General features: G+C 47.6%; 1 protein-coding gene across 1 annotated transcript in view; it reads right to left on the bottom strand.

Annotated features, from left to right (window-relative positions):
• Nucleotides 1-15,888, bottom strand: part of NWD1 (NACHT and WD repeat domain containing 1) — a 69,635-nt gene that overhangs the window by 34,492 nt on the left and 19,255 nt on the right. Inside the window, 4 exon segments of the mRNA XM_014865907.3 lie at nt 2,157-2,315; nt 3,254-3,371; nt 5,077-5,236; nt 6,194-6,397. Of these exon segments, the coding sequence (XP_014721393.1) occupies nt 2,157-2,315; nt 3,254-3,371; nt 5,077-5,236; nt 6,194-6,397 (641 nt within the window).

Below are 15,888 nucleotides of genomic sequence, written 5' to 3'. Positions count from 1 at the left end.
AACACGCCGAGATTTGAGCTTTTAAACCTTCCCTTAAGCTGGGCGGTCGTGCCCAAGGCTGCTCTCCTGGGAACTCACTCCCTGCGAGGTTTACAACTCCTGGCGAGCACAAAAGTACAAGAAAGGCGCCAGCATCTCCCCCTGGGGTGGGATTCCAGGCACGCTTTAGCTCAATCCCGCATTTTGCAGATGACGGAAGCTGAGGCTCAGCGTGGCTCGTCCAAGGCCGTTCACGTCAACAGCACTGATGCTGCCGCGCGACAGGAACAGGACCCTCGGATGGACCAGGAGGACAGGCATGAACTGACTGGCAAACCCTTCCCGGCAGCCCTAGGTGGGAGGCAAACTAGGGTCCCCATTTTGCAGACAGGAGAGCTGAGGACTGCCAGGCAGGGTGGGGGAGCGGTAAGGGACTTGCAAGGTCACACTACCAGTAAGTGGCAGAGCTCAGATCTGAGTCAACATGGTGGGGCTCAAAATCTGCGCTCTTGGCCAGGACTGGTCCATGTGGTAGGGGTGGAAATTGGCAAGGAGCAAGTGAATGACGCCCCTACCCTCACGGAGCTCAGAGTTTGGTGGCTGCCTAGGTGATGCAAAGGAAAACCAGCGCAAATAATAAGAGTTAAGATGGATGGAACAGGGTGCAGTGCTGAAAAATGCAGAGGCTGGGGGAGCCAGCGGGTGTCCAGCCAGGGGTGGCCAGATGGGCTTCTCCTAGGAGTGGCATTTGCCTGAGCTCCGAGGGCAGCACGGAAGGGATATAGGGACTTAAGCATCTTTATAAAACCCTTATAAAAACCTTCAAATCAAAACCAGGTGGGAATTGTATGATAAAACCATCCTGGCCACCTCACGCACATTAGAATGGCTATCATTTTTTTAAAAATCAGAAAATAAGTGTTGGCGAGGATGTGGAGAAATTGGAACACTTGGGCACTGCTGGTGGGAATGTGAAATGGTGCAAGTGCTGTGCAAAACAGTCTGGCGGTTCCGCAAACAATTAAACATAGAATCAGCATGTGATCCAGCAATTCTACTTCTGAGCACGTCCCCAAAACAACTGAAAGCAGACTCTTGAAAAGCCATGTTCACAGCACTACTATTCACAACAGCCAAAAGGTGGAAACAACCCAAGTGTCCACTGATGGATGGCGGATAAACATACGGTGGCGTATACGTATGGTGGAATATTATGCAGCCTTAAAAAGGAAGGAAACTCTGACACATGCTACAACATGGATGAACCTTGAGGACGTTATGCTAAGTGGAATAAGCCAGTCACAAAAGGACAAGTGCTGCATGATTCCATTTATATGAGGTCCCTAGAGTCGTGGGATTCACAGAGACAGGGAGCAGAATGGAGGGCGCCAGGGGCTGGGGAGGGGATGGGGAGTTGGTGTTTCATGGGACAGAGTTTCAGTTTGAGATGAGGAAAGAGTTCTGGGGATGGATGGTGATGATGGCTGTGCACCAACATGAATGTATTTAATGCCACTGAACTGTACACTTAAAAATGGCTAAGATGGTGAATTTATGTTATGTGTTTTTTACCGTAATTTTAAAAGCCAAAACCAAACAAACAAAACGCCACCCTGGGCAGAGCATCTTCAAGCTCTTGGGCAGCAGGCCCAGCCCAGCCCGCCCACTTGCCCCAAGAGCTAAGAGTGGACTCTCCAGGTCTGTGTGCACAATCGAGGGGGTGACGGAAACAGTGACGCTGAACCCAGGGAAGCAGAATGTTTCCCCTCAGAACAAGAACTCCCCTCTTCCTCCCCAGTAGCAAACCTGAGTCACCAAGAAGTTGTGCTCAGTCATTATCATTATATTCTGAATTCCACCAATAAAAACTCCATGGGAAGGTCTTCTCCCTCGTTTTATTAAGTATCGGCAGCATTTCCTCAATTTTGCCTGAAATATCTCCACTCTGGCCCTTTCAAGACACCGTTGCTGGGCTGGGGCAAAGGGCTGAGTTGTCGGTGGTTTTCACGCCACAGCTTTTCCAGAGTCAGTTCAAATTCTAGAAGCTGGAGCAGGAGAAACCCCATAGGTGTAGACAGGAGAGGTGTGCATGTTAATGAAAACCCAGCTGGTGGCTCAGTGAGGCTTCTAGAAGTCGGTGCAGAGTGGACCCTCCCGGCCAGGCCAGCCTGACTCACCCAGGCCTCGGAGCTCCAGGGCCGGGCGGCACAGCTGCAGGGCCTCACGGACCAGGCCCAGCTCGGGACAGTCCAGGTGAGGGGCGCACATGTCAAAGTCGTCCAGCAGAGCCTCGATGCCCCCCGAGACGGCTCTGCAGGTGATCCAGTTCATGCTGCCTGCGGAGAGAAGCGGGGCTGAGGGGAGCACACGCCTCCCTCCGGTTCATCCCGGGAGAGAGTGTTCTCCACTCCGTTCCTCCCACGGTGCGCCCTCTCAGCTCTGCTGACATCTGGGGCCCGCTCGTCCTCTGTGGTGGCGCCGTCCTGTGTACTGCAGCCTTGAGCAGGGTCCCCACCCACTAAATGCCAGTAGCATCCTCCCCAGTCATGATAATCAGAAAGGTAAACATTGCCAGTGTCCCCTGGGGAGCAGAATCACCGCCGGTTGGGAATCACAGGGATGAATAGATGGATGGACACATGGATGGATAGATGGACGGACAGATGGACGGACAGATGGATGGACAGATGGATGGACAGATGGATGGATAGATGGACGGATAGATGGATGGATAGATGGATGGATAGACAGATGGGTACATAAATAGACGCATGCATACATAGATATAAAGATGATAAAGAAGTCTTAGAAAGAAAGATAGATGGATAGACAGAGACAGACAGACAGAAAGGTGGGTGAATGGGTAGATAGATGATATGGATCGATAGATATAGATGGTAGATAAAGAGACAGAAATGATAGAAAGATGATAGACAGACAGACGAGACAGTGGATAAATAGAGATGGAGAGGACGGACAGACAATACACTGAGACAGACACACGGGGCCTTTGTCATTCTAAGGCTGGGCTTCCCACCCCCTGCACCATCACCTACACCAGATGCCACTAGCACCCCCACCCCGGTCGTGACAACCAAAGTGTCTCCAGACACTGCCGAGTGTCACCTGGGGTGGGGGGCACTTGCAGAAGGGCCCCTGATGAGAACCTCTGCCTCAAGAGGTGCCCAGGACCCCGACATCCCTCCCTTGCCCTCGCCAAGCTCGGGGGGTCGGGGGCCCGCTCGACACCCTCCAGGAGCGGGGCAGACCTTACCCAGCACCTCCCGCTGCAGCTCCTCCAGGCGGCCTGCGTGGAGCAGGTGATGCGGCAACTCCTTCAGCTTCCGCAGGTTCGCAATCGTGTCGGAGAACCACAGGGGCTGAGGGGCCGCCTGCAGAGGAGGAAGGGGCTGGCAGCCAGGCCGCTATGACACGAGCTCCTTCACCCACTCCACAAACCCAGGCCAGCCACCAGCTGAGCTGGGCGGGGGGAGCGGGGGACACAATTCCAGACAGAGATGCTCCACATCCTCCACAGGCTGGGCTGGGGCAGAGGGAGGGACTAAGGATTCAGGGAATCCAAGGGGCTTTGAGGCTGGGCCTCAGAGGATAAGTAGGAGTCTGTCTGGTAAAAAAAATGTCAGGAAACAATGGCATTCCAGGCAAGGGAATGGCATGTGCAAAGGCCCAGAGGTAGGACAGAGCAGAACAAGAGTTTGGGGAGGATTGAGTTGCAAGGCAGAGTGGGAGATCACAGTGGGAATGAGACTAGGGATCACGAAGGCACTGAATATCAGGCTGGGGGAGTTGGACTGAAGGCAGAGGGCATGGGGAGGTGTTAGAGGAGAGACATGATCAGATTGCATTGTCAGAAGCACTGCTGGGGAGGAGGGACTGGAGCAGGAGGTCCTGACGCTAGAAGACCAGGAAGGGGAAAAGACCACGTCCCGGAGGGAGAGCATGAGGCTGAGGTAGCGGGCGCTCTGAGCACACAGGAGAGGTCTTTGAGGCACCGAGGAGGTGAAAGGGCAGCACTGAGTAAGAATCAGGCCTGGCTCTGCCTCCAGCCTCCCCAGTCCAGCAGGGGAGACAGAGAAAAAAGAAGAATGGAACTACAACTAAAGACTCAGCAGTGTATTCCCGCTGTAACCATTGTGCTACACTGTGGAAGACGCTGACATCAGGGGAAACCGAGGGAAACGCCCTGAGAACTCTGCACTCAATGTGCAGCTCTTCTGTACATCTAAAATGATTTCAAAACTAAAAGTTTTAAAAAAAACATGTAAGTTCTACCTCAGAGTGAAGGGAACATGGAGAAAAGAACAAATGCGTAATTGAAAAGGGAGGAAACCCTGGAAGGCTTCCTGAAGGAAGAGGCATTTGAGCTGAGCCTTGAGGTGTTTGAGAGGCAAACACAAGGGAGCGAAGGAGCAGGAGCACATGCACACTAAGGATGCTGCGTCTTGGAGCTCCAGGCGCAGGAGAAGAAAGACTGGGAGGAAATGCGTGATGAGTGCTGGGGCAGGGGGTGAGGGAGCGGGGCTTCCCACGTGGGCGAACTGCTGGCAGTTTCTATTTTACTGTTTCTTCCTCTGTGTTTCCATGACACTCACACACCACTCTCCCAGTTAGAAAACAAAAGAAGCATTGTTTTTAAAGTGAGGGATGCATTTGGGAAACCAGTGACTGGAAACTGGACTGAGCCAGGCAATGCACAGGAGAAAACGGTAAATGCCCCTGAACAAGGAGGAAGCTGATGTGCCTCAGGAGGGGATGGAGCCCAGCAAAGGAACCTCCTGGACGCCAGGAGCTGGGGGCAGCTCGAATGCACTTCGGAACGTGGTGAGTGTGTTTTCCCCTTGGGAAAGTTGGGGGGCGAGGTGTACATTCCTTGTCTGCTCCCACCCCCTAAATTATGCTTGGGGGCTGGGGGACCTCTGACCCTCCGGGGAAGGGAGGGGAGGAGAAGGCAATCGGGAAGGTGTTGGAGTGGAAACAGGGCAGGAAGCAGCTGGGTGGTCCTGGCCAGGCAGCCGTGGTCTTGCCCACAAAGCAGGGTGGAGGCTGCAGCGGGCAGCGGGGGTCCAGACACCTCACCTTGCGGTCCAGGTTCAAGGGTTTCCCCACGAGCGGCAGGGTGATGAGTTTCTTGGTGCCCTGACTCCAGGCCCCCGAGAAGAAGTCCGCCAAGACTCCGTGTCTCCTGGCTCTCTCGGGCCCGGACAGGTAGCGCTCTCGGACCACCTCGGCCAGCTGTCTGCAGAGAGGCAACATGGCCCGTGGGCCTGGGGCACCTGGCGAGCTCAGAGGCGGCCACTGGCCTTCCTAAGCCACTAAATGTGGGTCCATCTAAAGCGGCTTCAGGACGTTCACTGGGTCAGTACAGGTCACGCCTGTACTACTTCTTACCGAACGTTTATCTCCACATGGGCCCACCTTTCCTTTTTTTCCTTAAATAAATTTATTTTAAAAAAGAGCCTTTGGCTCCTCAATAAGTTAAACACAAAATTGGTTACTGTGTGACCCAGCAATTCCTCTCCCGGGTCTATCCCCCAGAAAATGGAAGAACAGGTGCTCAAAGAAAAGCTTGTACACGTGCTCACACCGGCAAAAAGGTGGGGCAGCCCAAACGGCCATCAGCCGACGAAGGGGCCAACAGAGTGGTCCCTCCACACGGTGGACCGTCACTCGGCCATAAAAAGGAATGAAGCCCTGGCATGCGCTACGTGGATGAAGCTGAAAACCTCACGCTGAGTGAGAGAAGCCAGACACAAAAAGCCACACAGTGCGTGATCCCATTGACAGGAAATGTCTACAAGGGGCAAATCCACAGAGACAGAAGGCAGATTAGTGTTGCCAGGGGCTGGGGCAGGGGCATGGGGAGGGACTGCTCATGGGGACGGGGTTTACTTTTGGGGTGACGGGAATGTTTTGGAACTATTTAGAGGTGACGCTGCATAACACTGTGAATGCACTAAATACCACTGAATTGTACACTTTAAATGATGAATTTTATGTTAAGTGAATTTACCCTAAACTTAAAAAACAAGTTAGTGTGTTAGAGCTGGTGGCCTAGAGACCCTTGAATGCCACGCTAAGTGGACTTGATTTCCTGGGGATGAGGAGCGAAGAAGGATCTGGAACAAGGAGCAGTCCAGTCAGTGAGTCCTCTTTCTCAGCCACCCAGACAGTGTCACCGTCACACTGGACCCACCTATGGGCGATGGCCAGGAGCGTGAAGCCATCCACTGGCCGCCTGGCCAAGCAGTTACCCAGATCTCGACGAAGCCTCACCCAGAGCAGGGGTGGGAAACGCAGCAGCTCCTTGCTGGGTGGGGTCCAGTCCCAGTACACGGCCTGCAGGACCTCGTCATCCAAGGACAGGACGTCCTTCAGCTCTGCCTCCGAGAGCCCGTGCCTACAGGGAGGAGGGATGGGGCATTGGAACAGGCCTGTGTCTCCTGCATGTGGAGGACACAGATGCTGAGGGAGGGAGAGACATGGCCAGTTGCATGGCACCAAAGGGTTTGAAACCGAGAACGAATGAGTTAAAATCTCTGGGTTAGAGAAAAAATTTGAAATAAGCTTTGCTAACTGCAGCTGTGCATACTCAGCTAAAACTAACCAGATCTTTCTGTCTGAGTTCTCTTTCCCAAGAAGTCAAGGTCCAGATGGTCAAGAAAAAGGAGATTCAGCCTCAGAAGGCCAAATGCAGGCTGAGGATGAAAACTAAACAGAAAAGTCCAGACAGTCAAAGAAAAAGAGACTCAGTCTTCAAGGCCAAACACGGGCTGAAGGCACCAGCCAGCAAGGCCACATGCTCCCCCACCCCTACCTAAAACCCCAGATAAAAACGCCTCCCTTTTTCCCTTTGAGGAAGTGGATCTGAGTTTTAACTCCCATCTCTTCATCTGGCTGCTTTTCGATCATAAACCTCTTTCCTTTCCTCAAGCCTGATGTTTCGGTGATTGGCTTTTGCTGTGAGTTGGGTAAATGAACCTGTGTTTGTGTTTGCTAGCAGGTTCCCCCTGGGGATCTGCATTTGGAGGGTGTCCAGCGGGCACCAACAACTGGGTACACTGATGTTCACCAAGTAAGACCTTTCCTTCCGCACGCTCACCTACAGAACCATGGACCAGCCCCTCCCCAACTTCAGAAGAGTCAAGCAGCACAGAGAGGTAGAGAGGAGGTAACTTAGGAAAACAATGCACAACCAGCTGTCCCACCCCAGCCCACCCCGTGTTTCCTGGCCTGAGAAAGGGCCGAGGGAGAGGAAGGAAGTGGCTCTAAGTAGGATGAGCAATTGAAATTCAATGTGGACTGGAACAGAATTCCTAAAACCTGGGAGCACTAGAGCAGAAAAACTGAGGGATTTGGGCTGCAAATTTCATTAGGGATGGAGAACAGTTCATTTCAGAGCAGGGGAGAGACGGAGGCTGCATTCTGTTTGCACCACAGAAATTAACAAAAGAAACCTTAACTAAACTGCAGCCGCCTAAGGCCTCTCAGCCCCCTCACACAGGTCAATTACACCAAACAGGAAGAGAGGGACTTACCCTCAGACAGGAAGTACAACTACTTTACTACTGAAGGAAGACTTCTCTCCCCGCCCGGCAACAGCCCAGCCAATGAGAAATGCCACAGCCCAGCCAGTGAGAAACCCCACAGCCCAGCCGGTGAGAAACACCACAGCCCAGCCAATGAGAAACCCCACAGCTCAGCCAATGAGAAACGCCACAGCCCAGCCAATGAGAAACGCCACAGCCCAGCCAATGAGAAACGCCACAGCCCAGCCAATGAGAAACCCCACAGCCCAGCCAATGAGAAACGCCACAGCCCAGCCAATGAGAAACCCCACAGCCCAGCCAATGAGAAACCCCACAGCCCAGCCAATGAGAAACGCCACAGCCCAGCCAATGAGAAACGCCACAGCCCAGCCAATGAGAAACACCACAGCTCAGCCAGTGAGAAACCCCACAGCCCAGCCAATGAGAAACGCCAGAGCCCAGCCAATGAGAAACACCACAGCTCAGCCAGTGAGAAACCCCACAGCCCAGCCAATGAGAAACGCCACAGCCCAGCCAATCAGAAATGCCACAGCTCAGCCAATGAGAAACACCACAGCCCAGCCAATGAGAAACGCCACAGCCCAGCCAATGAGAAAGACCACAGCTCAGCCTATGAGAAGCTGTTGCTGCCCTGAACTGTCACTTTCCCCCAATGGACTTTCCTTTAGAACAGCCCCCCCAGCCCCTCTTTCTCTATAAAAGCAGCTCCCCTCCTTTCTTTCCGGATTTGCCTGTGGTTTGCCACAGCATGCACAGCCAGAATTGCAATTCTTTGGGCCATTTCTGAAAAAACTCATTTTGAGGGTAAAATAACAGGCAAATTTGCTTTTTAAGTTAACACACTTCACAGGGTGCAAACAGCTCGTTTTTGGTTTTTTTTAATTCTACTGTTGATCAAAATCTTCATTTTGATCAAAACACTTGGCTCATTCCGGTGACGTCAGCAACATGGCAGCGTGAGCTCACCCAGGACTCTCTCCCCTCCAAATTACAAATAAAAAGAGCAACTGCTTTCCAACGAAAAACAAAAATCCTAATAACAGAAATAGAGACCCACAGCAGCCAAACGACGGAAGGCAGAGAGGCTGGAGCTGCCCTTGGAGGAGCTGGAACAGGTAGGAGAGAACTTCGCTCCCGCCCGTAGAGACTGGGATCGCTGCTGCGGGTGCCAGAAGGAGCCGGGGAGGGGCTGCGCATCCACAGGATCATCCAGGACTCCCATCTCTGGAGCAGGGGAAACCCTCTAACAGGGGAAAGCTTTCGCTGGGGGAACCCCAGCAAGCCAGGGCCCTGGGAGACCAGAAAGTGAGAGCTGATCCAATACGGGTCAGAGTGAGTGAAAGTGCCCCTCCTCCTCCAACCTGCGCTGGGCGCCGCCATCTTGGCTGAAGGCTGAGGGCTCAGAACGCATGGCTCTCAACCCCCATCTAGTGGCGACAGGCTGTAACTTCAGCCGAATAATAGCATCATGCACAAAAACCACGCCTCTACCAATCAGCAATTTATAAAAGATCCAGTACAAAAGGAAAACAGTAAAAATACAGAAATAGGTCCTGAGGGCTTGGAAATGGGTAAACTAAGTGAAGATGAGGTCAAAATAGCTATCCTCAAAATATTCAATGAGGTAAAGGGAAATATAGAAAAACAAGTCAACGAGTTCTGGAGTTACTTCACAAAAGAGATTGAAATTATAAAGAAGAATCAATGAGAAATACTAGAGATGAAAAATACAATGGATCAGATAAAACAGAATACAGATTCCCTGAATGCACATGTAGACACCATAGAGGAGCAAATTAGCATAATCGAAGATAGACAGGCTGAATGGCTCCAGACAGAGGAAGAAAGAGAACTAAGAATTAAAAAAACTGAAGAAAATCTCTGAGAAATAGCTGACTCAATGAGAAAATGCAACTTAAGAATCATTGGAATTCCTGAGGGCATGGAAAAGGAAAATGGAGCAGAAAGTGTGCTGAACGAAGTAATAGAAGAGAACTTCCCTAATCTAGGGATTGAGAGAGAATTGTGTGTGGAGGAAGCTTTCAGATCTCCTAGATTTGTCAATGTAAAAAGACCTACTGCAAGGCACATAGTAGTAAAATTGTCAAAAATGAATGACAAAGAAAGAATACTCAGGGCAGCAAGGCAGAAGAAAATAACCTACAAAGGAACCCCTATCAAACTTTCAGTGGATTTCTCAACAGAAACCTTACAAACTAGGAGAGATTGGAGTGACATATTCAAAACTTTAAAGGATAAAAATCTTCAGCCAAGAATACTCTATCCAGCAAAAATATCCTTCAGATATGAGGGAGAAATTAAATCTTTTCCAGACAAACCAAAGCTAAGGGACTTCGTAGTCACACGACCTCCACTACAAGAATTACTCAAGAAGGCTCTCATATCTGAAAAAAGAAAAAAAGGGAGAAAGGAGTCACAAAACACAGAGTAGGGAGACAAATAGAATCTGAATAGGATAGCAAATATTCAACTATGGCATTATGATAAAGGGAAGGAAATCACCAAAGCAAAGACAATCTTATCACTCTAACCACAAACTCACAACACAAGGTGGAATAAGAGATGAAAATAATAATTTAGGAGGGGAGGAAAGGGACTGAAACACTCTAGGCTAAGGAAGTAAGAGACCACCAGAAAATGGACTATGTTATAACAAGATTCTAAATACAAACTTCAGGGTAGCCACTAAACTGAAAAACAGAACAGAGACACAAAACATAAATAAGGAAAAATCTAAGAAACCCAGCATAAGAAATTGCAGAAGTCAATGGGTAGGCTAAAACACACAGGACGAGAAACAAAGGAAACACAGGAAAACCGGAAAACGAGCGACAGAATGACAGCATTAAGCCCACATGCATCAATACTCACCCTCAATGCAAACAGATTGAACTATCCAATAAAAAGACACAGAGTGGCAAAATGGACTAAAGAACAAGATCCAACAATTTGTTGCCTCCAGGAAACACACCTCAGCTCCAAGGACAAACATAGGCTCAGAGTGAAGGGGTGGAAGACAACACTCCAAGCTAATAGCAAACAAAAGAAAGCAGGTGTCGCCATACTTATATCAGACAAAACAGACTTCCAGATAAGGCAGGTAAAGAGAGACATAGAGGGCCAATATATAATGATCAAAGGGACACTTCATCAAGAAGAAATAATGCTTATAAATATCTATGCACCCAACACAGGAGCACCGAAGTTCATAAAGCAACTATTAACAAACCTAAAAGAAGATATAAAAAATAACACAATAATAGTAGGGGACCTCAACACCCCACTCACATCAATGGACAGATCATCCAGACAGAAAATCAACAAAGAAACAGCGGAGCTAAATGAAAAGCTAAAACAGTTGGACTTAATAGACATATATAGAACACTCCATCCCAAAACAGCAGAATACACGTTCTTCTCAAGCACGCATGGAACACTCTCAAGGATAAACTATATGTTGGGAAACAAGGCAAGCCTCTACAAATTTAAAAAAATTAAAATAATAACAAGCATCTTCTCCGATCATAATGCTGTAAAGCTAGAAATTAATTACAAGAAAAAAGCTGAGAAAGGAACAAGGATGTGGAGACTAAACAATATGCTATTGAACAAGCAGTGGATCATTGAAGAAATTAAAGAAGAAATAAAAAAATACCTGGAGACAAATGAAAATGATAACATGCCATACCACCTCATATGGGATGCAGCAAGAGCTGTATTAAGAGGAAAATTCCTTGCAATACAGGCACACCTTAACAAACAAGAAAAATCCCAAATCAGCAATCTTTTTTTTTTTTTTTTTTTTTAAAGATTTTATTTTTTCCTTTTTCTCCCCAAAGCCCCCCGGTACATAGTTGTGTATTCTTCGTTGTGGGTTCTTCTAGTTGTGGCATGTGGGACGCTGCCTCAGCGTGGTCTGATGAGCAGTGCCATGTCCGCGCCCAGGATTCGAACTAACGAAACACTGGGCCGCCTGCAGCGGAGCGCGCGAACTTAACCACTCAGCCACGGGGCCAGCCCCCCAAATCAGCAATCTTAAACTACACCTAACTGAATTAGAGAAAGAAGAACAAAGCCAAAAGTCAGCAGAAGGAGAGAAATAATAAAAATCAGAGCAGAAATAAATGCTATTGAAACAAAAAAGGCAATAGAAAGGATCTATGAAACAAAGAGCTGGTTCTTTGAGAAGATAAATCAAATTGACAAACCCCTAGCCAGACTTACAAAGAAAAAAAGAGAAAAAGCTCAAATAAACAAAATCAGAAATGAAAGAGGAGAAATAACAACAGACTCCACAGAAATACAACGGATTGTAAGAGAATACTACGAAAAACTATATGCCAGCAAAAGGGATAACCTAGAGGAAATGGATAAATTCTTGGACTCCTACAATCTCCCAAAGCTCACTCAAGAAGAAGCAGACAATTTGAACAGACCAATCACAAGGAAAGAGATTGAAACAGCAATCAAAAGCATCCCAAAGAATAAAACCCCAGGATCAGATGGCTTTCCTGGGGGAATTCTACCAAACTTTCAGAGAGGATTTAATACCTATCCTTTTCAAGCTATTCCAAAAAATCAGGGAGGATGGAACACTTCCTAACACATTCTACGAGGCCAACATCACGCTGATACCAAAACCTCACAAGGACACCACGAAAAAGGAGAACTACAGGCCAATATCACTGATGAATATAGATGCAACAATTCTCAACAAAATTTTGGCAACCAGAATTCAGCAATTCATCAAAAGGATCATACATCATGATCAAGTGGGGTTCATACCAGGGACACATGGATGGTTCAACATCCGCAAATCAATCAACATGATATACCACATCAACAAACTGAGGAACAAAAACCACATGATCATCTCAACAGATGCAGAGAAGGCATTTGACAAGATCCAACAGCCATTTATGAAAGAAACTCTGAACAAAATGGGCATACAAGGAAACTACCTCAACATAATAAAGGCTGTATATGACAAACCCACAGCCAACATCATACTCAATGGACAAAAACTGAGCGCGATCCCCCTGAGAACAGGAACGAGACAAGGATGCCCTCTATCACCACTCTTATTTAACATAGTACTGGAGGTCCTGGCCAGAGCAATCAGGCAAGAAAACGGAATAAAAGGAATTCAAATGGGGGTGGGGGGGGGGTGAGAAATGAAACTCTCACTGTTTGCAGACGACATGATCTTATATATAGAAAACCCCAAAAAATCCATTGGAAAACTTTTACAAGTAATCAACAACTACAGCCTAGTTGCAGGGTATAAAATCAATTTACATAAATCAGTAGCATTTCTATACTCTAATAATGAACTAACAGAAAAAGAACTCAAGAACACAATACCATTCACAATTGCAACAAAAAGAATAAAATACCTCAGGGTGAATTTAACTAAGGAAGTGAAAGACCTATACAATGAAAGTTACAAGGCTTTTCTGAAAGAAATGGATGATGACATAAAGAGATGGAAAGACATTCCATGCACATGGATTGGAAGAATAAACATAGTTAAAATGTCTGTTCTACCTAAAGCAATCTACAGATTCAACGCCATCCCAATCAGAATCCCAATGACATTCTTTACAGAAATAGAACAAAGAATCCTAAAATTCATATGGGGCAACAAAAGAGCCAGAATTGCTAAAGCAATCCTGAGAAAAAAGAACACAGCTGGAGGCATCACAATCCCTGACTTCAAAACATACTACAAAGCTACAGTAATCAGAACAGCATGGTACTGGTACAAAAACAGGTGCACAGATCAATGGAACAGAATTGAAAGCCCAGAAATAAAACCACACATCTACGGACAGCTAATCTTTGACAAAGGAGCTGAGGGCATACAATGGAGAAAAGAAAGTCTCTTCAACAAATGGGGCTGGGAAAACTGGAAAGTCACATGTAAAAGAATGAAAATTGACCATTCTTTTTCACCATTCACCAAAATAAACTCAAAATGGATCAAAGACCTAAAGCTGAGACCTGAAACCATAAGGCTTCTAGAAGAAAATTAGGCAGTACACTCTTTGACATCAGTATTAAAAGGATCTTTTCAGACACCATGTCTTCTCAGACAAGGGAAACAACAGAAACAATAAACCAATGGGACTTCATCAGACTAAAGAGCTTCTTCAAGGCAAGGGAAAACAGGTTTGAAACAAAAAAACAACCCACTAACTGGGAAAAAATATTTGCAAGTAAAACATCTGACAAAGGCTTAATATCCATAATATATAAAGAACTCACACAACTCAACAACCAGAAATTAAACAACCCAATCAAAAAATGGGCAGGAGACATGAAGAGACATTTCTCCAAAGAAGATATACGGATCGCCGATAGGCACATGAAAAGATGTTCATCATCGCTGTGCATCAGGGAAATGCAAATGAAAACTACACTAAGATATCAACTTACACCCATTAGAATGACAAAAATAACTAAAACAAATAGTAACTAATGTTGGAGAGGTTGTGGAGAAAAAGGAACCCTCATCCACTGCTGGTGGGAATGCAAACTGGTGCAGCCACTGTGGAAAACAGTATGGAGATTCCTCAAAAAATTAGAAATAGAACTACCATATGATCCAGCTATTCCACTACTGGGTATCTATCCAGAGAGCAAAAGTCCTATGCACCCCAATGTTTATTGCAGCATTATTTACAATCGCCAAGACGTGGAAGCAACCTAAGTGCCCATCGACAGATGATTGGATAAAGAAGATGTGGTATATATATACAATGGAATACTACTCAGCCATCAATAAGAACAAAATCGTCCTATTTGCAACAATATGGATGGACCTTGAGGGAATTATGTTAGGTGAAATATGCCAGATAGAGAAGGACAATCTCTGTATGACTCCACTCATAGGAGGACTTTAAACTGTGGACAAAGAGAACAGATTAGTGGCTACCAGGGCAAAGTGAGGGGGGTGGGGGGTGGGCACAAAGGGTGAAGAGTTGCACCTACAACACGATTGACAGACGATAATGTACAACTGAAATTTCACAAAATTGTAACCTATCATTAACTCATTAAAAAAATTTAAAAAACCACTTGGCTCATTGCTCACATATATAAGAATATCTGTTCACTTAGAATTTTCTGAAGTACGACAAGTGGGTATTAACATCAGTATTCTCTGAGATCTCTTCTGAGATCATCCCGTCTTTGACAATCGCTTCTATACTGTCACTGGTGGTGCTCTCCACACATCCTCGACTCGGGGATAAGACAGCTAGGCCTTCTCCCCAACCCGGTTTTCTCCTCTTAACAGGTTTGTCCAAACCAGAATTCCTGGGAGCCACACCATTGGGGTCCACTTGATAGCACCGTGTGTTTCTGTGCCTCCTCACAAATCTCGTCCTTCAGAATAGAATCTTCCTACTCACTCTTCGACCCACTCTCAGTACAAATCAGACTTGCTCATCTCCTTGCAATTTCAGATTGGGTGGCTCGTCCACCTGATCAGATGGGACACCCCAGCAGGCTTTTGAAATGGCTGTCCCAGGGAAGCCACAGCCCCGTAGTTCTCTGGCATCACGTCCCTCTGGGCAGGGCCAGGCCAGTCCATCCGTTCTCAGAGAAGCAGACGACCATGTCCTCACAGGTCACTGGCTCATCAGGGAAGCGCTGGCACATTGGCCAGCCACTGTTCATGGAGTGTCGTCTCTGGGAGAGGCAGCCTGCTGAGCCCCGGAGGACCAAGAGCTGGGCACCCAGGAAGCTGATCTTCCAGCGCAGAGAGCCAGGTAGGACAGAACAGGAAAAAACCACCAAGGGGTTGGGTAACATCAATTGTTAGGAAGAAGATAAAGCAAGTCACGTGAAATAGAGTGAGAAGGTGAGGGGCCGAGGGAGATGTGGCTCTTGGAGCGGGTGGGTCCCTCTGAGAAGGTGCCATTGGAGCTGTGATTGGGCGGGAGACGAGGGAGCCAGCGTGAGAAGATCCGGGGCCAGGGGCTCCAGGTAGGGGGATGGGAGCCAGCCAGACCTCACGGGCCTTGGAGAGGAGCTCCCGGATACTTTCCTAGAGCAATGCGAAGTCACTGGGAGGGTTTAATTAGAGCAGCAATGCAACCTGGTTTATGATTTTAAATTCTCACTCCAGAAGACAAGTATTCACCCCAAAACTCACACACGCACATTCACGGCAGCTCTATTTACAGCAGCCAAAAGGTGGAAACAACCCAAATGTCCATCCACACATGAATAGATAAACACAATGTGGTTGCTATGGACTGAATATTTGTGTCTCCTCAAAATTCATGTGTGGAAATCCTAACCCCTAATGTGA

This window comes from Equus asinus, chromosome 10 (assembly GCF_041296235.1).
Source record: "Equus asinus isolate D_3611 breed Donkey chromosome 10, EquAss-T2T_v2, whole genome shotgun sequence".
NCBI classification, from domain to species: Eukaryota; Metazoa; Chordata; class Mammalia; order Perissodactyla; family Equidae; genus Equus; species Equus asinus.
This window is presented reverse-complemented; position numbering and strand designations above follow the sequence as displayed.